Source organism: Anas acuta, chromosome 5 (genome assembly GCF_963932015.1).
Source record: "Anas acuta chromosome 5, bAnaAcu1.1, whole genome shotgun sequence".
Classification (NCBI taxonomy): domain Eukaryota; kingdom Metazoa; phylum Chordata; class Aves; order Anseriformes; family Anatidae; genus Anas; species Anas acuta.
The window spans coordinates 30,796,546-30,823,101 of record NC_088983.1 but is presented as its reverse complement, the minus strand read 5'-3'; the positions used below and the strand labels follow the sequence as shown (position 1 = coordinate 30,823,101).

Here is a 26,556-nt window from a genome sequence, read left to right as displayed (position 1 = left end):
CTCTGTGATGGCAACCAAGTCATAGCCTGCCTGCTGCACGATGGCTTCCAGCTCCTCCTGTTTGTTACCCGTGCTGCGTGCATTGGTGTAGATGCACTTCAGATGGGCCATTGCCTTATCCCCCGGCCTTGCCATTGTTCCCCCGGCAGAGCTCCAACAAGCCTTGAGTGAACGAACGGCTTTGCGAATGGCTGTGTGTTGCTTAGCTGCCGGCTGGCAGCTAACTACATTGCACGACGACAGCAATGTAGTCATGTAACCAAATTAAAGCCAAAACTTTCAGCCTGGTCCCAGTCCTGAATAGGGAGAGAGGATCCGGATCCTGGCATTTATACATGATAGTCTATATGTAGCAAAAGTAAATGTGGCAGTCGGAGGCCGTGGCGCTAGATTTTGAAAAGTCCGGCATAATGAAGAGATCTCAGAAAAGCAAATTTAAGCAACATTAATGTCAAGTAAAGTCTTTCTGATTGCTATATTCCTGATCTATCATGACTAGACAGGTGAAAATCTATGATGGCAAGTTTGCCTTTAAGGTCATTTTCTTTTTTATTCATTTCTTTTATTTCTTTTTATTTATTTTTTTAACAGGCTCTGTACTAATTTTGCTCACAGAATGACTAACAGAAATATGACCCTTGTGCACCTTTTGTAGTTAATTCATTAGGTCACCTGTAACCACTAAGCCCCTTGTCAGGTTCTTTCTACTAGCGATAAGGAGCAATAGACCTTAAAACTTTGAAGCCAGGTAGATGAGCTTATTCCACAAGGTCTCTTGGCTCCACCTTTGTTAAGTGAAACCTGCCAGGTGTGGGTCATTTGACCTTTGCTATATAGGAAGCCTGAGGAGTTGTGGGGGAAATTTCCTTCCCAGGAGAGACTGAGGCTTGGGAAGCTTAGGGTGCTTTTCTCTCATGGCAAATTGGGCTCAGTGTTCCCTACCAGGCTGCTTTTTCTTCCTGTTTTCTGCCCTCTCTGTGAAATAGTTTTAGAGACTCTATGAGCTAGTTACATTGGTGGTGCCTTCTTCAAAAAAACCCTGGTGGCACTATTTCACTGCAAAGCACATTGGAATTGACTCGACTTCAGAAGACAGCAGGTAAGTGTTCCTGGGTTCTGTGGTGGTTACTGTTGAGGAGGAGTTTGAGTACTGAGGAGTTTGAGTACTGAGGAGTTTGAGTACTGAGGAGTTTGAGTACTGAGGAGTTTGAGTACTGAGGAGTTTGAGTACTGAGGAGTTTGAGTACTGAGGAGTTTGAGTACTGAGGAGTTTGAGTACTGAGGAGTTTGAGTACTGAGGAGTTTGAGTACTGAGGAGTTTGAGTACTGAGGAGTTTGAGTACTGAGGAGTTTGAGTACTGAGGAGTTTGAGTACTGAGGAGTTTGAGTACTGAGGAGTTTGAGTACTGAGGAGTTTGAGTACTGAGGAGTTTGAGTACTGAGGAGTTTGAGTACTGAGGAGTTTGAGTACTGAGGAGTTTGAGTACTGAGGAGTTTGAGTACTGAGGAGTTTGAGTACTGAGGAGTTTGAGTACTGAGGAGTTTGAGTACTGAGGAGTTTGAGTACTGAGGAGTTTGAGTACTGAGGAGTTTGAGTACTGAGGAGTTTGAGTACTGAGGAGTTTGAGTACTGAGGAGTTTGAGTACTGAGGAGTTTGAGTACTGAGGAGTTTGAGTACTGAGGAGTTTGAGTACTGAGGAGTTTGAGTACTGAGGAGTTTGAGTACTGAGGAGTTTGAGTACTGAGGAGTTTGAGTACTGAGGAGTTTGAGTACTGAGGAGTTTGAGTACTGAGGAGTTTGAGTACTGAGGAGTTTGAGTACTGAGGAGTTTGAGTACTGAGGAGTTTGAGTACTGAGGAGTTTGAGTACTGAGGAGTTTGAGTACTGAGGAGTTTGAGTACTGAGGAGTTTGAGTACTGAGGAGTTTGAGTACTGAGGAGTTTGAGTACTGAGGAGTTTGAGTACTGAGGAGTTTGAGTACTGAGGAGTTTGAGTACTGAGGAGTTTGAGTACTGAGGAGTTTGAGTACTGAGGAGTTTGAGTACTGAGGAGTTTGAGTACTGAGGAGTTTGAGTACTGAGGAGTTTGAGTACTGAGGAGTTTGAGTACTGAGGAGTTTGAGTACTGAGGAGTTTGAGTACTGAGGAGTTTGAGTACTGAGGAGTTTGAGTACTGAGGAGTTTGAGTACTGAGGAGTTTGAGTACTGAGGAGTTTGAGTACTGAGGAGTTTGAGTACTGAGGAGTTTGAGTACAGCCTTGTTGAACTTCATGCAGTTATCTAGACACAGGCTGCACCAATTTCACACTGTCCCTGGCTGGAGGAAAGGTTGAGGACCTTCCAGCAGGCTCCATGTGGGAATTTATGGATGCTCTGCTTTTAAATAGGATGGGGTTCTCCACAGCATCACAGGAGCAACCAGAGAGCAGTGCCCACAGCTGTCTATGTGCTCATGGAAAAGCTCCTTAGCCAGAATTTAAAGAAATGGTCTCACTGAGACCATTGTAGCTGGCTACAAGCTAAGTGTTGGTGAAGATGGTTCAAGAAACAGCCCGAGTTTGGGAGCAGAGATGAGTTTTGTGCCTGAGATAGGAGCAGGGCAGGCTGGGCTTGGGTGCCTTCAGGCGTGCCTCTCTCAGATGCACCCTAAGCCTGAGTGCTCCTTACTCACCCTGTCACACTGAAATCCTCACAGAGCCCATGACTGTCAGGAGGCAACCATCACTTGAAAGTGTGGGCTGTGGTCCTCTTCCTATGGACCAGAAGAAGGCAGCCACATTTATGGGACACAACACAGTATTTATGGGATGTATAGTAAAGTCTGCAAACAGGCAAACTAAGGAGGTCAGAGGCTGTACATCAGCACCCCATGAAGAAGACAGGGAGAGATGCCCTAGGGCAGGAGGGAGATGGTGCCTCAGAGCCTCGGGGCCATCCCTGAGTTGAGGTGAGCTTCCCTGAGCGTGTTCCCAGGTGTAAAGCTGCCGGGATCTTTGCGCAGTCGCCTGTGCTTAGCTTTGACACCGGCTGACATGCGCAGCATGGGGAGACCTGTGGTGAGCTGCATTAATTAAATCCACTTGCCACGGGTGCAGGGCTATTCTTGGCAGCCACACTGTCAGCTGGGGACACCCTCGTGTGAGGCAGCAAGCAAAGGCACTGACCATCCTCACCTCGACACCAAGGATACCTCATTTATCCTAAAGGATACCTCATGGCTGGTGCATGCCCTGGCCCATCTCAGGGACACTAAGGCTGCATGGTAGAGAGGAAGGTCTTTTTTCTCCTCCTTACAGTAGGATGGAGGGGTGACCAACCCTGCCACATGACATGCATCACCTTACAACTACACTGCCATAAATTCGGCAATATTTAAAGAAACCACGAGCCCGTCCTTTGGCTGTGGTGTAGGAGAAGACAAAAGAAACAGCACTTTGTAAAAGGCAGGATATCATCATAAAGGCAAGTGTTCTGATCCCACACTGCAAGAAAGACTCAAAAATTACCACACGCAGCTCCAGAGGGTTGTTCTGAGACATAAAGGGAGAGAAATTCCCCTTCATGCTTCAAGGAAATTGATACAGGAGATCAGGAAAGACTTTCTAGCTGGAGAATCAATGTGGGTACATCTCTGCTGAGCATTAAGAATAGGCTGGATAAATGCTGCTATTGTCATGTGGATGTTGTAGCCAAAGACCATCTTACCCACCACACATGTCCAGCAATGGCATCACAAGTCCTCTGAAGGCGTCTAGGTGCAGCCATCCTTCAAGGAGCCCTGGCACAGGCTGTGACACCATCCAATGGTGGCATCTGCTGATGGCATGGGAGTTTATTGAGGTCAGATGGTACTAGGAACTGCATGGCTAAATCCTTCCTACGTAAAAGTAAAATACCCTTTAATCAGCTTACAGGGTGTTCAGGAACTTCTACCTCCCCCATTCTGTTTTTTCTTAGTATGCATGTGTGTGAGCCCGTGTGTGTAGTGAGAATTTCCTCTTTAATGTTTCCAGGTGAACCAGCTCCCATGCCAAGGAGCTGACCACGATGCTGCTATCTACTGAGAGCAGATTGGAGTCATTTTCTTGAACCACCTCCAAATCTGTTAGAGAAAGGACACTAATTGGAATAAGGGGATTGGGGGATTTAGCTTTCCAAATGCTCCTTTCTTGCACAGGATGGTTTCAGGAGTAGTTTTAATCTTTACCACCTGATCTGTAATTTTGGCTGCAAAAAAAGGAGGAATGGGATGGAGTGGGAGCAGGGACAGGGGAAGATGTAAGTGGGCTTGAGAAATGGAGGGAGAAGGAAAATTACAGTCTCATACAGCTAAGTGAGACCTCAGAAAAACACCTGCCCTACTCCCAAGCCCCAAGGTGGACTCAGTTATTCCAAAATCCTGAACAGAGCAGGGGTTTTTTTCCTGTCTTGGAATAAACCTATGTCACAGAAACATACCCTTGTGGTCCCTTTTGGCAGCTAGTGCATGAAACAGAGGGGAAAACCATGTTTCCTTTCTGAGTTGCTGGCTTCCCAGTGCCTCTGTGTGTTTAAATGGTCCACAGCAATCCCTAAAGGGCTCCTTCTTTGAGCAGGAAGCATGCACCTCCCTATGCCCGGTGCAACAAAATATCTGGGATCCGTTCAAGTCCCAGCCCTGAAAGGGAGAACCCCTTCCTTGTGGCTACAGATCCTCCACAGCAGCATGTGAATGGGCAAGGGACAAATTGCTCTAAGCCAAGAAGGTGCCTGCCTGGATCCAGGAGTCACCAGCAGAGAGGCATCTCTTGCTGCTGTACCTCTGGGGAGGTGAGGGATGTGTGCTCCTCTCTGTCTATTTGCTTATATAGTGTTCACCTCCTGAGCTGCTCTTGGGTCCCCTTATATTGCTTATTTCTCTCCTCTGTTTTGTTCAGCGGGGCAGCAGAGGTCAGAGATGCGTTGTGCTTTGCTGTAGCATATGGCGCCCTTCTGGATTTGCACCTGTCTAAAAACAAAGTTAAAATGTGGAGGGCAAGAGGTAATCACTCATAAAAAATATCATATTCCTGAAAGTGTGCCCATTTGCTCTGAAGTCTGGAAGGTGCTGGACATGCTAGTTATCTCCACCATTGGCAGCGCTACCCACAGGCAAGGAGAGCAAAACCTTTGTGTTGGGAGCTCTGGGCTGTGCTACAGCAGACCTCAGCCATTTGTACCAAGGTTGTGTCTGCCTCGAGCCAAACCCTTGGGTGAAATCTGCAGCAAAACCTGGCTCTTTCGGAAGAAAACATGAGGCATTCTGCTCACATTGGAAAAAAAACAAACCTTTAATACATTTTGCTAAGAAATGAGAGGACAGAGGAGAAAAATAACCAACCGGCAGCTGAGTACCCACCTTGGGTGCTGGTCAGTGCCTTGGCTCTCCATGGGATGGGATGATAGAGGTGCTTTGGTGCTTTGGGAGCAAGCCAGAACATCCTTTATCCACCTGCTCCAGAGCAGGGCTGGGTGCTAACCCAAAGGGTCCCCTGGGGGTGTGAGTCTGCCTCCCTAGAGATGCTCTGCCCTGGGATGCAGGGGCTGAGCCTGGCTCATCCTGCAGGAGCTGCTCCCCTCTGCAGGTGTACCCACAGCAAGCAGGAGACAGCCTTGAATTTGGAAGGGCTGCATTGAAGCACTGCCCTCCTACAAGTAAATCTTTCCTCCTGCTTGAAGCTGGACAAAATAGAGGGAAACAAAGGTTGTTTTTTCTGTGGCTGGCACCCAGAAAAACAAAGCCAGGTTCAGGGGATGGTGTCATTTTGAGAGGAAGAGGGAAACTGCTTTCCTGTGTGCACATTGTGGCTGTCACCAAGGAAGCACAAAGAACTTTCTAAAGACCTGTAAAGGCAAGCTTCTCCCCTGACAATCACTTGCTACCTTTTTTTACATCCTATTACCCTTCTTCCAAACCTCATTCAAGGTCTGATGAAGTGAGCGCACTCTGCCTGTCCCCAGGTTGTTTCCATGGTGTGGGATGTGTGGATGGGACAGCACACACCACTGCAGGGACACGGCTGGGTGGCTTCTTCCCCAGAGCTGCTCTGCCTGTCCTGGCATTAAGCCTGGCATTGCTCTGCTCAGCTGGAAGCTCCCTCGTACCTTGACACGGAGGAGATCCAAGGACTGTCTCTCCACTGCAGAGCTGCACACTAATGCTCCCCATGCGTCTGGCTTTATCACAGCTCTAATTGGCATAAGCATCCGTAATCTCAGCCTCCAGCTGTTTGCTGTGTCTGGGGAAGAGGAGAAAGCACTCTAGGGAATTAATTTTAATTATAAGGATGACATGCTCTGCGTCCTGGCTGGCAGGTCTGGCCCAGCTGTTCCAGGTGTGTGGTGCCAGCAATGAGCAGGGCGGATCCTGGCGGCCACACAGCCATGTGGACAACATTTTGGCTGTGTCCCTCTACGGCCTGTGTCAGGGACCTGGAAGGCTGTCCCGTCCAGGTGGAAGGGAACAGGCTGTGTGAAATAAGGGGGAAGGAGGAGCACTTAGAGGTTCTTGCTGCTCACAGGCATGTCTTTCCAGGCTTCTTACCTTGCAGCCTCCCCAGGAGGTTTTTCATAATGATTGGCTCCAATAAGCTCATTGATGTTTTAAAAGCAGGAGAGACTCTTGAAGTATATTCATTTGATCTGTCCTGTGACACAAGCCCTTGTATTTCTCTGCGCTTCCCCCACATGAGATCAATTATATGGCTTAGTCTGAAACCAGGCATCCAAAAAAAACATCTTGGTGTGATTACAAGCTAAAAGAGACAGCAAATCCAGCCATTTTCTCTGTAGTTCCATTCCCAAAGCTAATCACCATTAAAAATGCATGAGATTTTACCTCTTACACGGATTTATCATAACTTGCCAGAACGGTGAATGTCAAAAGATCTATTCAGTGAGTACATAAATCCCTGCAGCTTCTTGAAGGGGGACTCAGTGAGCCTGGGAACCAGGAGAGCCCTGCCATCCTCTTCCCTTTCCTGCAAAGGTTAACCCGAAAGGCAGGATGCTGCCTCTGTGTCTTTTCTTGGAAATGCATTACAGGCGGATTGTAAAGCAGGATGGCTTTGCTGTGGATGATACTTTCATAGAGAATTGCTCAGCTAAATATGTCAAGTAAAAGGAACAGGACTGTCCGTAAAAGCTCTTTATTTTCCTCCCTTTGTTCTGATCCTGCAGATAGCCCCAGTGATCTGCTGCTGGGCTATCAGGGTACTATTCAATACCTGAGTTTAGGCACATCTGTTCTGAAACGCTGGCAGGTAATTTTGTTCTCCTTTTCTATTTAAAAATTCAGTGCCTCGAATGTGAAAAACTACGGTGATAAAAGTTCTGTGTCTTTTGGGAGACTCTGACAGATGTCTCACTTTGCAACCTTTCTGGTCCTCTGAATTGGCTAAAAACCAAATTCTCTATCAATTCATCCTGGGAAGTCTCTGGAGGACTTTTTCTGCCTCCTTGGCTAGCTGTCAGGCACCAGCTCCTCCGCAGCCCCCTTCCTGAAAGCTGACCGCACTGCTCATTCCCAGACTCTTTTAAAAACATGCCTCAAAACATATCAAAAAGGCAGATCTTCCACTATTTTGTCATTCTGTGCAAGAAATGAGTGCTTTCCTGGTGCTGCTGATCCCGGGCTGAAGTGGGTGGCTTGTGGGTGGTGAGTTGAGCAAAGTCTTCGCATGCCACATCCTGTGGTTGCTGATGCATGGCACTGAAGGTCTTGTGAAATGCTGAGTACCAGAGCCTCATCCCATATTTGAAATGAATTTATACAGATAATCTATTCCTGGCACAGGGGAAGGAGCCCACATAGGCAGATGTTTCTTTGATGGCTTGGCTTGGGCACCAGACTTATTTGAGGCTGAGATGCCCTGCTGGCAGAAAGTGCTGCTGTTCACCCCTCGTGTCCTTCACAGCACCTGCTTAGGACAAAATAAAATATTTTTGATGTCATGAGAAGTGGCTGTGGGTGACTTTCACAACCTCCCCAGTCCCTGCTCTGAGCCAGCAGGATGTCACAGTGCGACTGATGAACTCAGCACCGAGGGCTGAGCAAGAGCAGTGGACACAGGGGAGCCACAGGACTTGGTGGCAGTGAGCAAGGATCACTGCAACCTGGGATTTTGCAATGGGAGAGCTGTCCTAATTAGTGCTTTGCATGGCTGCTCTTTTTTGGAAGTGAAAAACCTTATTTCACATTAGTTTAATCCACTCCAGGATTAAAGTGGTCTGGGATTAAAGTTCTGCTAGTCTGGAATAAGGGCTTCCACGCTGAGAGTTAAGAGGCATTCTGTGCTAACCCACAGGGAAAATCAAGATAATTAATATAAATTGACTGTTAAAGGAGATTAGAGAAACGGTATTAATCCCTGTGGGAAGGCAGAAGGCCCGCAGTCACAACTCAATCCCGATCCCTTTGCTGCTCAGCTTGTTTAAACACAAATAAATTAAGGGCATTTTCTCCACACAGGAGTTCAGTGCAGTTTCATTAATGCACTTCAAAGCCTCCTTTGGCTAGTTTGGGTGGATTTTTTTTGGAACAAAAGGGCTCTAGTAAAAATGGTCCCACTGTACCTGCTCCTCACTGAGTGAAGGCTATATGACAGTAGTACTTGTGCCAGCACTCAGATCTTAGGATCTGACCAGCAGAGCAGAAAAGCTGTGAGCAGCAGATACAAACCACTGAGCTGATGCAAACTCCCTCTGCCAGGACATGTGGGTTTAAGAAGTACTGATGGGGTAGTTTTGTCCCAGTTCACTGCACTGGATGATGTATATCTTCTTAACCTGATAGATTCACAGCCCTGCTTGCGCCCACCTGAGCCCCAAACTGTTCCCAAAGGAATGGGGAACCACGAGCAGACGGGACAGCGTGTGAGTACCCACTGCTGCTGGAGCTTTGTTTTGTCTTTGCAGGGCAGAGCTTTGCTCACTGATTTGAGTCCACACCACAGCTGGGTCAGCTGTCAGAAGGAGGGGAGTAGACATACCCACAGGTGTTGGGATCAGTGTGAGGATGGCACACATGCTATGGGGAGAGGAAACAGTCAGTACAGCTCAGCAGCTACGAAGCCGATGGCATTCTTGTGAACTTCAGAAAGAACTTGGAAGTCACACCTCTGGAGACAATATGGCAAGACAGATTGCCAGCTAAGTACTTAAACCAAAGTAATTTTCTCCTACCCATGTATGAAATTGTGAAACCCAAGGCAGCTGGGTAAAACAGACTGCGGGATTAACTGCTGATAAACACAGGGAAAGGATGGGACCGAGGTCCACGTCCCCATTCCTGGTAACAGGGCTCTGGCTTTTCTATGCTTCGCATGCTGAGGATTAATTGTGTCCTTCTCCAAATAAGAGTGAAGGAAATCGGTGTGGGCAGACACTGGAGAGAGGATTTCTTCTGCCAGCCTGTTAATGGATCAGATAAAATCGATATCTGGAGCAGGTAACATACTGATATCTATAAGCAGCTCTAAAAATCTTCTCGTCTTATAAAAAGCCGGCAGTAATGCAGTTCCTACTCTCCACATGGTGTAAATTATACTTTCCTGCTATGCCTTCTCTTCCTACCGCCTTCCACAAACACCAAGCGGAACTGACTGGTTAGCTCACCCCAAACATCTGATCTGAGGTTTGGTGGCATGGCTGGAAAGGTGCCCACTGAGTCTGGATCAGGTCCCACATCTCCCAGACCATCTGGGCTAGAACTGGGGGTCACAGCTCCCCCGTCCTCCCCCAGCCCCCAGCACCAGCTCTGCGGGACTTCACTGAGCTCGTCTCTGTCAGCGCAGGGGTGAATGCAGTGATGCAGTAAGCAGTAAAAAAGGCACAATTGTTGGTATCTGAGATGAATACATGTGGTGTCTGCCTTGCTGCTTGCAGCATTGCAGCCTGGAGGTGTTCATCCTAGGGAGTGAGAAACGTCACCTTAACCCCTACCTCTAGGAATCATAATCTCCGTCTGTTATTTTAGCTGGCATAATTATGACAAGTGTTGTGAAAGGTGACTCTGAGTGTGGCTGGCAGAATGAAGGCTGCCTGAGTCTGCAGGTGCACAGGTACCTCTCAAACAGAATTATTCCAGGAGAGCTTTGTCTTCTTTTTCTGTCATTTACAACAATAAGACATCCTAGTCCCCGTGTGCAGCTTACAACCTGCTACAGCACCTTTGCTCCTACACCTACTCTCCATCTGGTTGTTGCCTCAGCCCTGCATTTCTGCAGCTGATTATTCCTGCCCAAGCACAGGACAGATGCAAAATTCCCTTTGAATTGTATCCTACATTTGCCAGATGTTTTTTGCAGCATAACATTTTGAATTCTCATCCTGTGCTCCAAGATACTCGCAGCCTCACCTGTCTTGGCAGTATCTTCAAATTTAATTAGTGAGCTCTCTGGACACTCACTCAGGTCAATTATGCAAATTCTAAACATTACCAGATTCTGCACAGACCTTGGAGTACAGTTTTCCAACCTGTTATTCACCCAATCCATAATAATTTCAGCTACTCTTCTCCCTTTCATTGCTTAAGACAATCTCTCTTATGTGAGATTGCAGCAGAGCTAAAGCTGAGATATGTGATATCTAATTATTTCCCTCCTAGCTCTAGCAAGGAACATGCTCTTTTACTTGAACCAACACAGATTGCTCTTCAGTCCCTGGTTTCTTATCCCTCTCCATTTAAAAAGAGGCAGTTTGCCATTTTCTGGATGGTTATAGTCTCCACAGTCCTTCAAATGCTCTCGGGGATCCAAGCTAACAGCATTGATTTCTCTAATTACCGTTCATACCATTACTTTGAATCTCCTGGGGAAAATACCTTCAGGTCAGGCTGACTTGAAACAACCTCCTACTCTGAAACTTGCTGTTTTTTTTTTTTTCCTTTTTTCTTTTTCTTTCCCTATGGTGTAGCTTCATCAAGGTCTGACCGATCCGAGGGTGCTTTGATCTGCCACATTTGCAGTGCAGCGCTTGTGGGGACACTGCCTCCGCTGTTTCGGAGACATATAAAAGTGGCCAGCCTCATTCCGAGGAAGACATTATGCTCAACATACGGACCTTGGTTTTTTTTTTTTTTTTTTTTTTTCTACTCTGCCTCCCATCAGGTGCCGCCGCAAAGTCTTTTAAATCCGTTTTCTTGCCGTTTTTCGCTCTGAAGGTCGCGTTGCCTTGCTCCAGCACCGCTCCCGGAGCTTTGGGGTGGGAAGCCCGGGGGAACTCGCACCGACCGAGCGACGCTGTGCCGGCAGGGGGGCGGCTGATCGAAGACGAAAAATCAGCGGTGCCACCGAAGACTTGTCCCTTTCCTCCAGCTCAAAAACCCGGTGGAGAAGGAGCCTCCCCCAGCGGACCTCCGGCCAGGCACCCCAACCACGGCAAGAGCTGGGGGGGCTTCCCCCCGACCCCAGCCTCCCTCCAGCTTCCCCAGGGGCTGCGGGTGCCCTGCGGGGAGGGGACACGGGCAGAAGGGGGGGGACACGGGCACAGGGAGGGGACACGGGCAGAAGGGGGGGGACACGGGCAGCCCGCCCCCTGCCGCTAAGCCGCCCGGTGACCCGCTTGGTGCCGGGGCTGCCTCCGGGAGGCTCCTCCCCGCTCCTCGCAAAGTTTGGGGCCGGCTCTGCCGGCCTCCCCCAGCCTCCCCCGGCATCGCCCCGGGGCCGGGCAGCTCGGTGAAGCCGGCGGCTCCATGAGCCCGGCTGCCGGGGCAGCGCCGCGGCGCCATGGGGAACGGCAGCGCCCCGGGGAACGGCAGCGAGCCCCCGCCGCCCCCTCCGGGGGGCCACAACGTCGCCGCCCTGGTGCTGGGCATCGTCCTCATCCTCCTCATCGTCGGAGGCAACGGGCTGGTGTGCCTCAGCGTCTGCACCGAGCGGGCGCTCAAGACCACCACCAACTACTTCATCGTCAGCCTCGCCGTCGCCGACCTGCTGCTGGCCGTCCTCGTCCTGCCCCTCTTCGTGTACTCCGAGGTGAGGCCGCCCGGGGGGGCTGCGGGCTGAGCTGAGGTCCTGGGGGGTGGCGAGAGAGCGGGGGTCCGGGGCTGGAGCCCCTGGGTGGGTTTGTGCCTCCCGGTTTGGGATTTGTGCCCCCCCGGCTCCCTGCGCTTTGGGATGGCCACGGCATCCCCTCTGGCACCCTGCCTGGTCCCCGCCGGGCTGCGTGTGTCGCTTTTGTTCCCCCCCATCTCAGGGCATCGATCCCCAGCAGCCCAAATTGATCTCCCTTTTCCGAAGAGAGATGCATAAAACACAGCGGCTTCTCGCCCCGGTGGCATCGCTCCCCTCAACTTGGTGGCTCCCATCGTCCTGCCGGGCTGGAAAACCCCAGTGCAAATGTCCCGGGGTGGTCAGCAGCTCCGGGGAGCTGTCGCAGCATGCACGTCCCGTTTTGCCATCAGCAGGTGTTTGGGAAGGGACAGAGAGCTCAGCTCCTCTGCTGTGCTCTGCCTGGTGCGAGGTGAGCAGGGCTGGGTGAGAAGGGAGAGGAAGGAGGCTGCTGAGACAGGTTGAGTAGGGGAAGCTGACTTTTTAGGGACATTTTTAGGGATGGGATCGCCCCACCAAAGTGGCTTTAGTGGGAGGTGTTGAGTCGGGCCTCCAGCCACCCCCAAAACCTGTCCGCTTCTGAAACTGCAGCAGCTGAGTGCAAGAAAAGCGGGAGCAAGGGGCAGGGATGTGCAATTCATGTGCTCCTGAGGCAGGGTGGTTTTGCATCTCTCTCCGTAGAAGGGAAATAAATTTGTGCTGCTTGAGGATCGATGCTCTGAGATGGGGGGATTTGTAGGACCAGGGTGAGGAGGGATCTGTTGGACCAGGCTGGTCACAGCCTGCGTCTCCCTCCCTGCAGCACCCAGAGGTGAACGGAGGACAGCACCCACAGGCCAAAGTAGTGGGTGTTGTGCCCCTGGCCTCGTGGTGGCTGGTGGAGGGGAGGACAGAGGAGTCCTTTCCTGATGTGGGGAGAGCCAGGATGAGATGAAGGTAGGCAGCCCCAGCAAGCCTGAGAGTGGGTCAGTCAGACCTGACCTCACATTTTCGGGTTTGACACATGGTTGGGTTTTGGTTTCACACATGGTTTGTAAGGTGGTGGCTTAAGTGTCACTCAGGAGTCCCAAGGAGCGAGGCAGCATGGGGCTCTATCTTCACAGGATCATACCAGCAGAATTCAAGCCTTAGTGTCTCCTCTCCTCTCCCACGCCAGGGCTGCTGTGCAGTGCCTGACCGGGTTGCGTCTGTATTTTCTTAAGCAAGGAAGGTGGCGGATTAGAGCTTAGGATGCTTTTAGCCTCTACCTGGTCCTAGGATTTGGCAGGACGTTGTGACCTGTCTGGAGACAGACGTCTTCTAGAGGGATGGGTTCAGCTGGGGAACCCCAGGAAGGACCAGCATCGGACAGGAGCAATAGATTCCCCTCTCTCTTTCCCCTGCACTCCGAGGAGCTTGGTTTTGGTCGTTTCCTTCTCCCTTGTTGTCTCAGTTTTGGTGGTTAAAAAGCCTCCATCTCTATCATCCTTCTCAGCTACTTCTTGCTAATTGGATTTTTTTCCTTCCCTCCCCCCCCCCCGCCCCTTGCTCTTCCCGTTGTCTCACCGTGCCTCCTGTTCTTGAATCTGTCGGCAGACAGACACCAGTGTGGTTTCCTTTAGCCTGCAGGCTTGGGCTTTGCTGGCATACATAAAATAATGGTTGACATATCCTGGCGTACTGCTAAAAACGCTTCCTGCTGGGCACGAGCCTTGTGGGAGCTTCCTTGGGTACCACAGGCAATTTCTGGGTGCTCAGGCAGAACACGGAGCCCGCAGCAGGGTCTGTGCTGCCAAACAGCAATCTCACACAGAGTGGCTGCAGAAGGTGCTGAACGGGCATGGATGTGCAGCAGCCACAGCCTGCTGGAGCAGGCAATGGGGCATCTCCTGCGTGGGGGGATTTGCAGCTCATTTTGTTGTGAAATATGGTAAGGAAAAGTCGGAAGAGCCATTGCGTCAGTGCCAGGGGACAAGTTTTCATTTTTCTCAGAGGCCAGTGTGAAAACTGTAGATCAGAATCAGCTGCTCAATCTGCGTGTGTAAATGCAGATGTGTCACTTATCATGAAGGGTGACACAAAGGGGGAACATCCGCTTGTTAATGAAGAAAGGAAAAGTGACCTGGGCAGGCAGCACAAGGGACACAAGGTGTAGTGATCGCTGCTGCTTAAAAGTAGATTGATTTCAACTTGCACTTTGTACTACTGCATTTAGCCACTGCAAATGTTGCCTGAACAGTCCTGAAGGTTCAGTACAGCTTCTATTCCTTCTTGTGGTTTTTGTGTTTATTTTTTTTTAACTTCCTTGCAGCTTCTCACAGAGCAAAGGTGGACTTTGAGGGTGTATTGGAAAACTTGAGAACCTGATGAGAGTGGATTTTTTTGCTCCTTGCTTAGCAGAAACAGACCAATAAAGTCGAACTGCTTCCTTCATTCAGCAGGAGAAGCTTGGCTGTCCTGTGCCTTTTTCTTCTGAGATGTCAGGCTTTTGGAAGCATCCCTCTGAGTCTGGGCTTTAGAAGACAGGTGGCAGTTTTAAAGAATTCTTTAAAAACTTTCAAGGTGACATCTGACATCTCCTCAAAACAACAGATCTCCCATAGGCTTCAGCGGGATGGGATTCCTTCCTGTGAGATGTGGATTATCTTGCTGGTGTTCACAGAAGCTGAGCACAAAGGGAGGTGTCTTGGATGCTGTTACTAGTCATTAAGAAAGTTTCTTTCAGCCCATTAGCAGCGTTTGTTCACACATGCATCCCTTTTGTACCTCTGAAAGAGCCAGCATAATGTCAGAGCTGAACTCCTAGTCCACCCTGGTCTTGGCTGTATGGAGCCCAGTTGTGTCAGCTCCTTGTGGGCATCTCTTGTTTGTCCCTGCAGAGTTGGAGGCCTGCTGAAGGCAGGTGCTGGGTAAGGCAGAACCTGGTGTGTGTGGTCACAACCTTTTATTTTCTGTACCTTTTCATGACCATACCGCAGTCCTAACTGGAAGGGCAGGGAAATGGGGCCACCTGCTGCAAACCTCCTCCAGTCCTGTCCTCCCCTGGGCAGTTTATGAGAGAAGCACCAAAGCATCATCATCACGGTGAGCAGGAGATGTGTCTCACTCCTGGCCGATTGCCCTGCTGCGCTAGGCTCCCTCAGCCATACTGGTATGTGAATATACACCATATATACCGTAAAGAATTAACAGGCAGCCCTTGGAGACAGGCCGGTGGTGCAGGAAGTAAGCATATCCCCCTGGACTGGGGCCGTGGGGCTCTCTTCAGGTGCGCAGGGAAGCCTTGAGTGATGCAGGTCCCATCTCCCCACAGACCAGCCTTCACTGCATGAGATAAATGTTTGCCCCTGAGTCCTGCCCCATCCCAGTATTAACTGTGTTGTTGGGAGTTTTTCAGATTGTGTTTCTTTCCTCGCTAATTTGACCTGTGAAATTTACCTACCTTAACAGCTCGAGTTAACGCTGGGGGCCTTAATGAGCAAGAGTGTTAAAACTGATGTGATGAAGCTTGTCTTCCCTAAATTCAAACGCTGCTGTCATTTGTCAGTTTTGATCTTTCACTAACTGATTTAACCAAGAAATACCCTATGGATAGGGAAAGAAGGAAACACCAGCTTCCCGCTGGCTTAAAGCATCCATTTCCAAACTGAGCAGCTCCTGAGACTGTGGATGTGAAGTGAATTCCTGCCAGGGCAGTGGTTACTGCCAGTTTCTCTCTTGCAGAAATGCACCATCTTTAGAGAAAACCAAAAGCACTTATGAACCTTGATCGTTCTTCATTCTCTTTGGAGTGCTGCTTTGGATGGAGGTGGATTGACAAGCTGAGGGCAGCGGAGGTGGATTAGTGCCGTTTGCCATCTGCCTCTCCAGCTACTATGCAGTGGTGACAGAGCCACCGTGCAGGTATCGGTGCAGTCGTGTGCTAGATCATAGCATGGGGATGCAGACGTGTCCAGCACTTTCTACCGAACTTGTTCAAACACAGACCAAAGAGATGTTCTAGCATTTGCCCGGTGTTAATTACCACACAGAGGGCTGCCCAGATGTGCAGAAGGCGTTTGTAATTCCAGCTTGCTTGGGAAACACAGCTTTTGGGCTTGTAATCATACTGACTTCAGCAGGAGTTCTGCCTCAGTAAGTGGTATGATGGGGCAAAGTAAAAAGCCATGGGAAAGGCAGACTGCTCTTCTACAGCGTCCTTATCTTTCTGATGGGAGTGTGAAGTCGTGCTCTCCTAGCAATCTGCTGGCAACGCAGCAAAGATGATGGGAAGCAAAGGGGAAGGAGGTGGCCTGGGGCACTCCCAGGGGTCTGTGATGATTCCCCAGGAGCAACGCCCTGCTTCTGTGTGAAGGGAGGCCAGGAAAAGACACAAGAATCTGCCTGGAGCAGCGACAGCACTGAGAATGGGGGTTATTGCTCCCCTGTGGCAGTGAAAACATGAGAAAGTCGAGCTGTGCGGTGCTGTGGAGGTACTGCAGAATATTGTTAAGCTCTAAGGGGCTTTGCCCACCAGAGATCTGCTGTTTGTGGCTGTGTGGCTACAAAGACTCGCCTTTGTGCTAACTGCATTGTCTGCCCCAAAGGCTCTGTGGGGATGACAGGAACCTCAGCAGCATTTCAGTTTCGGGGACATTCCCAGCAATTAGGGCAGGCACCAGGCTGAATGACTTCCACTCCTGTAGCCAGCTGCAGAGCCTACCTCCTACCTGCTTCACTGCGAGCGTTCCTCTGATCAACGCTTTCCTTAATCCATGCCGAGGGCCTGAGCCATGAAACAGGTCTGATCCAGGAAGCTGCTGGCAGGAGCCGTGTAAGGCATGGTTACGTAAACATCTTTGCCCGTAAGATCCGTTAACTGATTACGAAAAAGAGGAAATGGTTTTAGCAGATCTGCGTGTTTACCCCGCTCCTCTACAGGTCAGGGAAGATGGCTCTCCCAAGCAGGCACTCGGCCTTGCAGATCCTCAGAGCAACGGAACAACCAGTGCTAATTACACCACCTGTTTTCCTGCTGAGGATGACGCTGTTCTGCATAAAACTTTTCGGGGTGTCAGTGTACCACTGGAGTAGGAAGAGCTCTTCTGCAGCAAATTGTATTATATGTGTGCCTGTGATACTGTAGGAGTCGGTCAAAGATACTCTTTAAGATCCAATTTGGGGTTTCAGAAGTCAGACATTCTTTAATTGCAGCACCAGACAGATGCACAGGGGATCACACCACCTAGTGTGTGTGCCGAATTGTCCAAGCTACTGGGGTTACATACAATTAAAACATAAGTATTTCCAAGAAGTAATTACTTCTTTTTGTAATTCGTTATAATATGTAAATGTTCCTGATGCATGAGCATTTGTTTCCACTGGTGGTCGTTCAGGGGTCTCTGGTGGTCGTCGGTAGTCTTCCTCACTGTGTTCCTGCTTGAACCCAGTCCTCGTGCATGCTCAGGCCATCTCCTTTCTTATCTTTTTGTTCCAGCTTATCCAGGGCATACTAAACTAAGTCATTTACACATTCAACGATGTGCGTGCCATGAGTTCCTCACCTATTCTTTGCAGGCACGTCCTCCAGGCCTAGGTTATCTTGCCCTCCTTCCCCAGTCCTGTGTTATAATTCTGTATGGTCTTACAGATAAGGCTGATTCTTTAGCGAGTAAGGTAACATTAGGCATACAAAGTTTCCAGTCTTCCTTCTAGCTAACTAAACATAGTAAAATATTTCAAATTTGATTCTATTATTCTATCAGGGAGAAAACCTAATGTCCTTCTGACTGGGTATCGCCTGTGAGGCAGTGCTTCTGATGAGAACAGACCTCTGCCGTTCTCCAAATTTTCTGTGGCTCTCTGTAAATGCATGTCATCCTGTCTGCAATAGCACCTGAGATTAAAGTCTGGAATCTTACAGCTTCTGTGGAAATAGATGTTATTCTAGGCTGAGTGATACCTGAGCCATACAGTCCCTGGATGAAATAGTGGGGAGATGATATGATATATGCCAGCAATTATGAACCAGTGCTAAGGATTTTATTTTCAGGGCCTTCATAACAGTTCAGGTGAACCAGATTTCCACCTCGTTTTTAAAGGATATTACAGCAGGTGTGAGGCCACTTTTGTCTTGTGTCTCTCTCCTCTCCGTACTCTCCCTTTACAGGCCACATTTTGTCTCCTGGAGGATGCAGCAGCCAACCTGGCGCATAAAAAAGCCCAGAGTCAGCTTCTGGTGGGCATTCAGATTTTATTTTATTTTTTTGAATCAGATCCTGGATTTGCCCACATGCAGGGATTATTGCTCTTCTCATCAGTGCCATATCTTTCTCAGCAGGCCTGGGCTCTTAGGATTAGCACTTTCAGTCTCTCCATGTTGCACACTTGAACCAGGGCCTTGCTGAGCAGAGGCAGGTACTTGTTTGGAAATCCAGCCAGGCGTGTCCTAATTCTTGCGGGCTGCTATTTTCTGGGTCTCTTATTTTGTGTGCCATCACCACCAGAGGCAGAAAGATTGCTTTGTGTGCCCTGCTTCTTATGGAGCCTGTCTGCAGGGCTGGCAGGAGGCAGGTATGAAGCTCCTGTGTTGTACCATGGAAAAGCATGTGGCAGGACTCAGACAAGTGCTTTCACCGTAGGAAAAAGAGCAAAACTTTTGGCCCTGCCCTGGCTCATGGAGCACTGGTGGTATAAAAGCTCATTGGGCATTAGGCTTGTGTGCAAGAAGACAGATTTTCCCTTTGGAAAAAGGAAATCCTTGTACAAATTGGCTGTACTTAGGAACAGGAACATCAGCATGACCTCAGCGAGGAAGGCAGCCTGCAAAGGCATTTTAGTCCACCTTCTGTCATCCTATAAAACCTTTTCCATAACTTTTTATTCTTTATGAGAAGAAGTTGGAGTTTTTCCTCCGCTATGCAAGGTGGTTGATCCAGAATTTAGTGCCATTTGTAGTGAGACACTGGGATCTTGGAAGCGAACACAGTGGCTGCATGTGAATTTCCCGGTGTTAAACAAGCACGCAGTCTGTGCCTGGAATACCACTCTGAAAGGGCTTCAGCTGGTGTCCAGAGAGAAGGTGATTATCACCATCCTATAAACCCTCCTTGTCTTCCACAAAGCACTGAGCTAAGGGCAAAGCATGCCACACACGTACAGTTTTCCACCTTCTCCAACGAGCGATGCCTGGAGATTTTGAGTGTGGTCATTAATGTGCCTATCCTCACCTGTTTGGGTGTGCAGAGGATGGCTTATAAAAGATGTAGCAGGTAGGCTGCCTTGTGGGGTTCTATTTGCAGCTTTTGTTTTGTTAAAGGAGACGATGACTTGGCTGTAGAGCATGTTTTGTTCTGTAGCTGGCTGGCTGTGTCTTCTCAGCACCAGCCCTACTGATCATGTGTGTGTTTCTGGAAAAGAAAACGAGGGGCAGAGAATGGAAAAAAGAAAGAGAAGAAAGAAAAGAAAAAAAAAAATAAAATAAGAGTTGCTCTGGAGCACATAAAGGCGGCTTGAGCTGTTTATGATCCCTAAAGCCTTACACTGTGTACCTTGGTGGGCTAATCTTCTGCAACCTGCTGTAATTAGGTACCACTTAGCCACATGACCCAGCAAAGCCTGCTATGCCTCTAATCCAAAGTCACTCACCCATCAGGGAGGTTCTTGGCACATTTTGCTATTGGTTCCCAACTTTCTGAGTGCCCAGCATGAGTCTCACGGCAAAGACTGTGTCCTTGGAAGGTGCTGCAGCCTGACGGATCTTGTCCTTTTCAATATACATTCATTCTCCAAAATCACAAATGGGTTTTGACCACTGTGGCTCTGAGTCAAATTTTCTCCCTCATAATCTGTACTGGTGAGGATCGTGGTGAACTTTGGGCAAAAATTTGAGGTTTATGTTTCTTGATTCAGCTCCCAAATTCTGTTTGGAGTGGCTGATCTGCACTAGAGAGAAGCCTGAATGAAACATGCAGGTCTGAATCCAGACCTCATCTGGAAGTCCAGGCTGCCTCTCAAGGAGATGGGTATATAAAAATAGCTAAACAGTTTCTTCAGAGTCTACTTTGGCTTTACAGCTCCACTAATCATAATCCCGTGCGTGACATCACTACTGCCTGATATTAATCCTCGCAGAGCTGCCTGCTCCTGTAAATGTGAACAGGCAGGACTGTGAATGTAGAGAAAGATCAACTTTGTTCAGGTCACTGTGGATGGTCAAAAAACAAGAGGGAAAGAAAAGTGCTGGTTGGACTAGATTTAGAAAGACTGTGCTTCTAGAAGACCTCTGAGGAAACTGCAGCCCTAATCTCTTCTTAGCAGAGCACCAGGTAGAAATGTCTCAAAAAACAGTTCAGCAACAAGTGCCATGAAGCCAAAGTCCTCAAGTGCAGGAGAACTTGTTGCATTGTAGGGTTGAGGTTTTCTGTCCTGGTTCTGCAGGATGCTGACACTTTGACTTTGCAGAACTTGAGAAAGAGCAAGCTACTGTTTTCCAGCTGTAGTTAAAATTTTATGAAAAGTATTGACAGTGTCGGTTCCATCCCAGGTGCCCACTGAGATGTGCCTAATAACTGCCAGTTGTGACTGGGACGTGATGGCTGTTCCCCCGGGTGGCTTTCTTTTGGGTTACTTAGACTAAACAAAAGCCCTTCTCTCTACTTCTGGTTTAGAATGAGATACAGTTGAGTTATTTCTGTTCTTGGCCTCACGCCGATACCCCTCAGGTTGCATTTGCACCTCAGTTGGACTCCTCTCCTGGTCCCTGCTGGCCCCATTGCAGGTGTTCTGCTCTTCTTCCTCCCAAAATGCCAAATCGCTTGCTTCAGCTCCCTGACAGTTTTTAACTGCTGCCTTCCCAAGTCAGTCGATAGTTTTCTGGTACCAAAGTGCTGATTTTGGAGCTAATCCAGGAACACGGGAGCAGGAGCCGTGTTCCTCAGCTTGCTGGCTGCCTGGGGGGGGGCTCTGCAGGTCACCCCCAGCAAGCTGAGGTCCTTCCACGTGCACAGAGCAGCTCATCCACATCCCTCTCTGTCTGTGTGCTGTGACATATATACACGTATCCTGCGTATTTCAGAAGCATAGGTAGTGCTTATCATATGTATATATTCTATGTAGCATATCACCTATTGTTACTATATATATACTGTCATATAGACATTCTATATTTATACTTGTTCCGTGATTGTATGAAATTATGATATATTAATACACTACACAATGCGTATTAATGAATTGATAGATTATATGAATAAATATACATTTTGTACGTAGATAAAATACACACAAGCTCCAGGGGCTTTTATATATATATATGTATATATACACACATATATAAAAAGATATATGTAACATATTGTATGAAGAGATAAAAATATTCAGTAAATCATATATATTACATGTAGTAATATATAACCATAGTAATACTTATTATCTATATATCATAAGATTATATACGCAGTGTATACAAAATATACACTGTAAAAATATGTACAAAATATTGTGTAATATTTTCTAAACTCAGGGACATTTTATATACTTATTTATAATCTACTTGTAATAATCTAATAATTTTCATAATCTAATTTATATATGCGAGTATTGCAAATATTACACAGATAACATCTAGAGACATGTATGAAATATGTAATGTATAAATACAAGTTATACGTTGCATTAATATATGTAAAACATTAAAAACTATATATTAATTATATATAATATATATATTGAATACATCATATATATTATCTATATTATAGCAATATATATATAATATATAGTTTATATATCAATATAATATACATATGCTATATATAATTTTATCTTTATATATTCTGTTTAATATATAGAAAGTATGTAAAGAATGTATGCATTCTGTATATATGAGAAATGTTTTTATGTACTAATACACATAGATACAGATATAAAAATGCCCTTGGGACTTTGCAAAGGGGGGAAGTGTCAGGCTGTGCTCCAACACTGTGTATAATATCTGCAAGATATGCAAGCTGCTTTTAAAAGACCTGTTTGGATCCAGGATGACAAGCAGCCAGTGCTACCAAACTTTTTGTTTTCAAGCTAAAATCACACCTATTTGTACATCACGTTGAGTAGAGAGTGGGGGGTTCTTACCCCAGCCTCTCTCTGCAGAGGCACCTGGAGGATTGCAGAGTTTGCCTGGCGATCACAAATGTAGGAAACATTCCCTGCTGCTGTAGTAGGAAGAACTCATAGAGACTTTCTGATTTGCCTGCAAGCAAATCTGTCAGTTCCCTGTCTGTGCTGACCAAACTCAAGGGAATAATGACATGCTGGCACGGAGCAGAGAAGGTTTGAGCTGACACTTGCTGTGTATTACACTTAGAAGTGCTCTAATGCTGAAATAATTGGCTGGTTTTACATCCGGACAAGACTGGAGTGTGGCTCAAACAGATTTGTGCAAGCAGTTTTTGGTGGCCGTGCTAGTTGAAGGTGTTGCTGTCCTTCCTTCTGTCCTCGGTCTCATGCTGTGCAGTCTGTGCCACTGGCTGAGAAACAACCCAGTGAAAAATAGAGAGCCTCACCGTGCCTTCGGCGAAGGTGAAAGCATCATCTCATAATATGATTTCTCTGAACCCCCGGGGAGAAGGATTTTTTGCCTGGCGAATGAAATATGTGCTTTCTTCTTAAAGTCTGACAGCTCAGACCAGTCCTTCAGGAGCTTATGTGTGTTTCTTGCTGAGGCTATCTGGCCCACACCACTGCCTGTTCTCTGCCAGCACTACTGCTTCGTGCCCAGCTCCTTGCAGAAATAACATCCAGGCTTAAGGTATCATTATGCCAGATACAAGAGGCTCAGTTGGTCATGCCTGATTCTTTTTTTTCAACATGATTTAGTTTGGACTCAGTGCTTGCAGACAAATTACAGCCGTCTGGTCTTCTGGCAGTGTGGGTTGACAGAGCATTATTATCCATATATATACTTATATGAGTTTAATTTGGGGGAATGAGGGAGCTGTTCTTCTAAACTGCTAAATTAGGGTGGAGAGGCTTAGACTGAGCTGAGAATTAAATTACTTGAGCCTCTCTTTTACTGACAGGGAAAGACAAAAAGGTACCCACCCTCTCTAGTTTTACTAAAATTATATTTTTTTATAAAAATTCTGTTCATGGTCTTGTCCTAAAGGCAGGTGTCCTGGTGCAAACAAAGGAATCTGACGTTCAGTTTCTCAGCTTTGGGTGCAAGACAGTCTGGCAAGTATTTAGTGTCATGTGCTGAGGAAGGGTTTAATGAATCCTGATGCACTTCTGTTCTCCTTGAGCTTTTCCTTCCATTCCCATTTTCATTTCATTCCCATTTTCCAAGAGACAGGTTCACAACACACTGCTGAGGAAATGGTCCTGATCTACAAGCTGGTGGTCTTGGGAGATTGGCTTTGTGCTTAGCATGATAGGATACAACAGTTGTGTAACACAAAAACTGCTCATGTTGTTTGCAAACAGGGCATTGGAGCAGTTTGGAAATGAAAAAAGGAAGAGGAGCTTCAGGCTCTGCGAACTGCTGGGGAGCCTCTCCCTGCTTCCTCTGTGTCTTGCAGCTAGTGATAGTCCTGCGTGGCTGGGGAGATATTTGGGGTGGCACATTTGATGAGTCTGGGGGTTTTGAGTCTGAGGGCTGTCACCACATCTGTTATTCTGCCCAGAGTGATTTATTTGGCAATGCTGATTGCCTGTGAGCTCAATTCTCCAGCCAGGCAGAACTGCAAAGCCCTAAGGAAGCTGTGAGCCTCATGTGGGAGTAGTTCTCTTGCACCTCTGTTTAGCTGGAAGGGGGAGTACCATGCTGAGAGGGGTGGGCTGCTCGACTTCAGGCCCTTTACTTGAGTGGAGGAAGACAAGAGGCTCCCAGACCCAAAGTTGTCTCCCTGCATTGTAAAGTCAGTGGGATATGGCACCTGCTGACCCCAGGGATCTTGTCCTTCAGTTCCAGGGAGGCGTGTGGTCCCTCAGCACTGTGCTGTGCGATGCCCTGATGACCATGGACGTGATGCTGTGCACGGCCTCCATCTTCAACCTCTGTGCTATCAGCGTGGATCGGTAAGTGCCCTCCTCCTCCTCCTCATGCCAGCAGAGCAGGAGCATGCCTGGCCAGAGAGCTGTGTCCTGGCTCCAAACTGCTTCCACACAGGAAGGATCCCATGCAGGGAAGCTGCATCTTGTTTCCCCCAAAGGAAGATGTTTTGTGCTACCACCTTGCCTTGTTGTCAGCTTCATGTCCCATCCGTACCCCTGTGGCCAAGCTAAAAGCACAGTGTGCTAGGACAGAGCTGTCCCATTGGGTGCTATTCTGAGGGGGGAGACTGGTTGTAGCCCAGGCCTTGGCTATGCAAGCAAATCTGGGGGGAAGGAGCTCACTGACCAGCAGCAAGCAGCTTGGGAACCACTCACTTCTGTTACTATTGACTCACACGGGGCCTTCTGTTGGCAGGTTTATTGCTGTTTCAGTCCCGCTGAACTACAACCGGCGACAAATCGACTTGCGGCAGTTGATCCTCATCTCCACCACCTGGATATTCGCCTTTGCTGTGGCATCCCCAGTCATATTTGGCCTCAACAACGTTCCAAACCGGGACCCCAGCTTGTGCCAGCTGGAGGATGACAACTACATCGTGTACTCCTCCATCTGCTCCTTCTTCATCCCTTGCCCCGTCATGCTGGTGCTCTACTGCGCCATGTTCCAGGGACTCAAGCGCTGGGAAGAAGCCAGGAAGGCCAAGCTACGGGGCGGCATCTACGGGGGCAACAGAAAGCTCTATCAGCCCTCGCCCTTTATCGAGAGGGAGCAGGCTGGACTGGAGCCAGACGAGTGCAACCCTTACTCTCACTCTGAGCACCCCCTGCCTGGGGACTATGTGATGAACAACGGGGTGCAGACTGTCTCCTACCCGCACCTCAAGTACCCACCCCCAGAACACAGTCGGAAGCGGGCCAAGATCAATGGTCGGGAGCGGAAGGCCATGCGGGTGCTGCCTGTCGTCGTCGGTGAGTTACAGTCAGCGATGGCCGGGAATGGGGTGGGTGGGAAACGTGCTGCCTTGTCCCACAGCAAGGTTCAGTCTGGCAGGGTTTACCTGACCCTGGCGAGGCAAAGACACGCCGGTCCTTTTGTGGACTCCCCAGCAGGAGCTGCACAGCCTGAGCATGGCTGTTTGTGCCAGGACAGGAGCTGTAACCCTGGCCCATGCTTTTTTCATTCCTGCAGTAGGTGAGGGTGGGGTAAAAGCCTCCTCCCTCTTGTTCCACTTTCCCAATGCAATACCTTCACTCTCCACACATGTGGACTCTTGTGTTCGCACTCACCCTCCCCTTGCTGCTGCGGAACAGCCCAGCTGCAGCTGCAGACCTGCCAAACCCACCTGAGGTTGTGAGAGGTAACAAGTACCCAGAGAACAGCTCCGTCTCCCTTTGATCCAGAGTAGCGTCAACAAACATCACCCTTGGGAAAGAACATATGCACACTGTTGATAACTCAACCTTTTCTTCAATGTAAGCATGAATCCTGATGTCTTAAGTGCTAATTCAAAACGATACATAGCTTACGCTTTGCTTCACCGACATTTACGGTGAGAAGGATGTCCAAAAGTTTTTGTCTTGGAGGAAGCCCAGCTCTGCACATCTGCTGCTTTTCTTTCCCCCCCCCCCTCTCCCCTCCCCCCCAAAGCACTCTGAACAGTCACCATTCTAGTTTGGCTCAGGCTGCACTTGTTACCTTAAACCCTTTTTAACACGCCACTTTCTCTCTTTAATGTCCTCCTGGCAGGTGCTTTCCTCTTCTGCTGGACGCCTTTTTTTGTGGTCCACATTACACGGGCTCTCTGCAAGTCCTGCACCATTCCCACACAAGTCACCAGCACTGTCACTTGGCTGGGTTACGTCAACAGTGCCGTCAACCCTATCATTTACACTGTTTTCAACGCCGAGTTCAGGAACTTCTTCCGCAAAGTCTTGCACCTATTCTGCTGAGCCCACTGGAGCTGGGAGAAGGAGCGACCAGGACTTTTTGTATAGTTCATTAAAGATCTATTTCTGCCTAAGGTTTGCTGTCTTTGTTGGGGAGGAGGGAAGGAGGAGAGATGGCAGCTATGGGATGGTGATTCCCAGCCCTGTGTGTCCCCTGCAAGGAGTTACAGGTAAGTACCAGTGGATACAGCTGGGATACTCTCTCCACTGGCAACTGCAGATGGAGCCACATTTTTAACACTTGGTGTGTGACATAAGCAGCAAGAGACACCACAAGACAGCATGGCTGGTTCTCAGAAAACTTCTTGGTTTGGATTTATCTGCCTGAGCTCCTCTTAGCTGTCACTAAACAAAATCACACCACCCACCACCCCCAGACGTGCTCCAGGCACACAGGAGAACTTAGAAGCTTGCAGCTGCTCTGGCCTCAAGACTCGAAGACATTCACTACCTCACCCCTGCATGGGGGATGTCCCACCAGCTGCCATCCAAGGGGTTCCAGTGAGGGCACCAGCCCGCCCTTACTGC

The 26,556-nt window shown here is 48.4% G+C and overlaps 1 protein-coding gene across 2 annotated transcripts; it reads left to right on the top strand.

Moving 5' to 3' along the window:
* The first annotated feature begins 859 nt into the window (after positions 1-859).
* On the top strand, positions 860-26,102 carry DRD4 (dopamine receptor D4). Of its 2 annotated transcripts, XM_068683620.1 has the most exons (6): positions 860-1,099; positions 8,936-9,467; positions 11,181-11,994; positions 23,993-24,105; positions 24,497-25,050; positions 25,829-26,102. In XM_068683620.1, exons 3-6 carry the CDS (start codon positions 11,746-11,748, stop codon positions 26,029-26,031), a joined length of 1,119 nt encoding a protein of 372 aa, XP_068539721.1. In that variant the 5' UTR covers positions 860-1,099; positions 8,936-9,467; positions 11,181-11,745; the 3' UTR covers positions 26,032-26,102. The 2 variants fall into 2 exon arrangements, with proteins under 2 accessions (XP_068539721.1, XP_068539722.1); XM_068683621.1 differs by lacking the exons at positions 860-1,099; positions 8,936-9,467 and having other exon boundaries at positions 10,910-11,994.
* The last annotated feature ends 454 nt before the right edge of the window (positions 26,103-26,556 follow it).

Bases quoted from the DNA above. Each gene is read 5' to 3' on its own strand.
- DRD4 (XM_068683620.1), top strand. From the start codon at position 11,746: ATGGGGAACGGCAGCGCCCCGGGGAACGGCAGCGAGCCCCCGCCGCCC. The intron at 24,106-24,496 runs GTAAGTGCCCTC...TTCTGTTGGCAG, and splicing joins TGTGCTATCAGCGTGGATCG to GTTTATTGCTGTTTCAGTCC. The intron at 25,051-25,828 runs GTGAGTTACAGT...TCCTCCTGGCAG, and splicing joins GGTGCTGCCTGTCGTCGTCG to GTGCTTTCCTCTTCTGCTGG.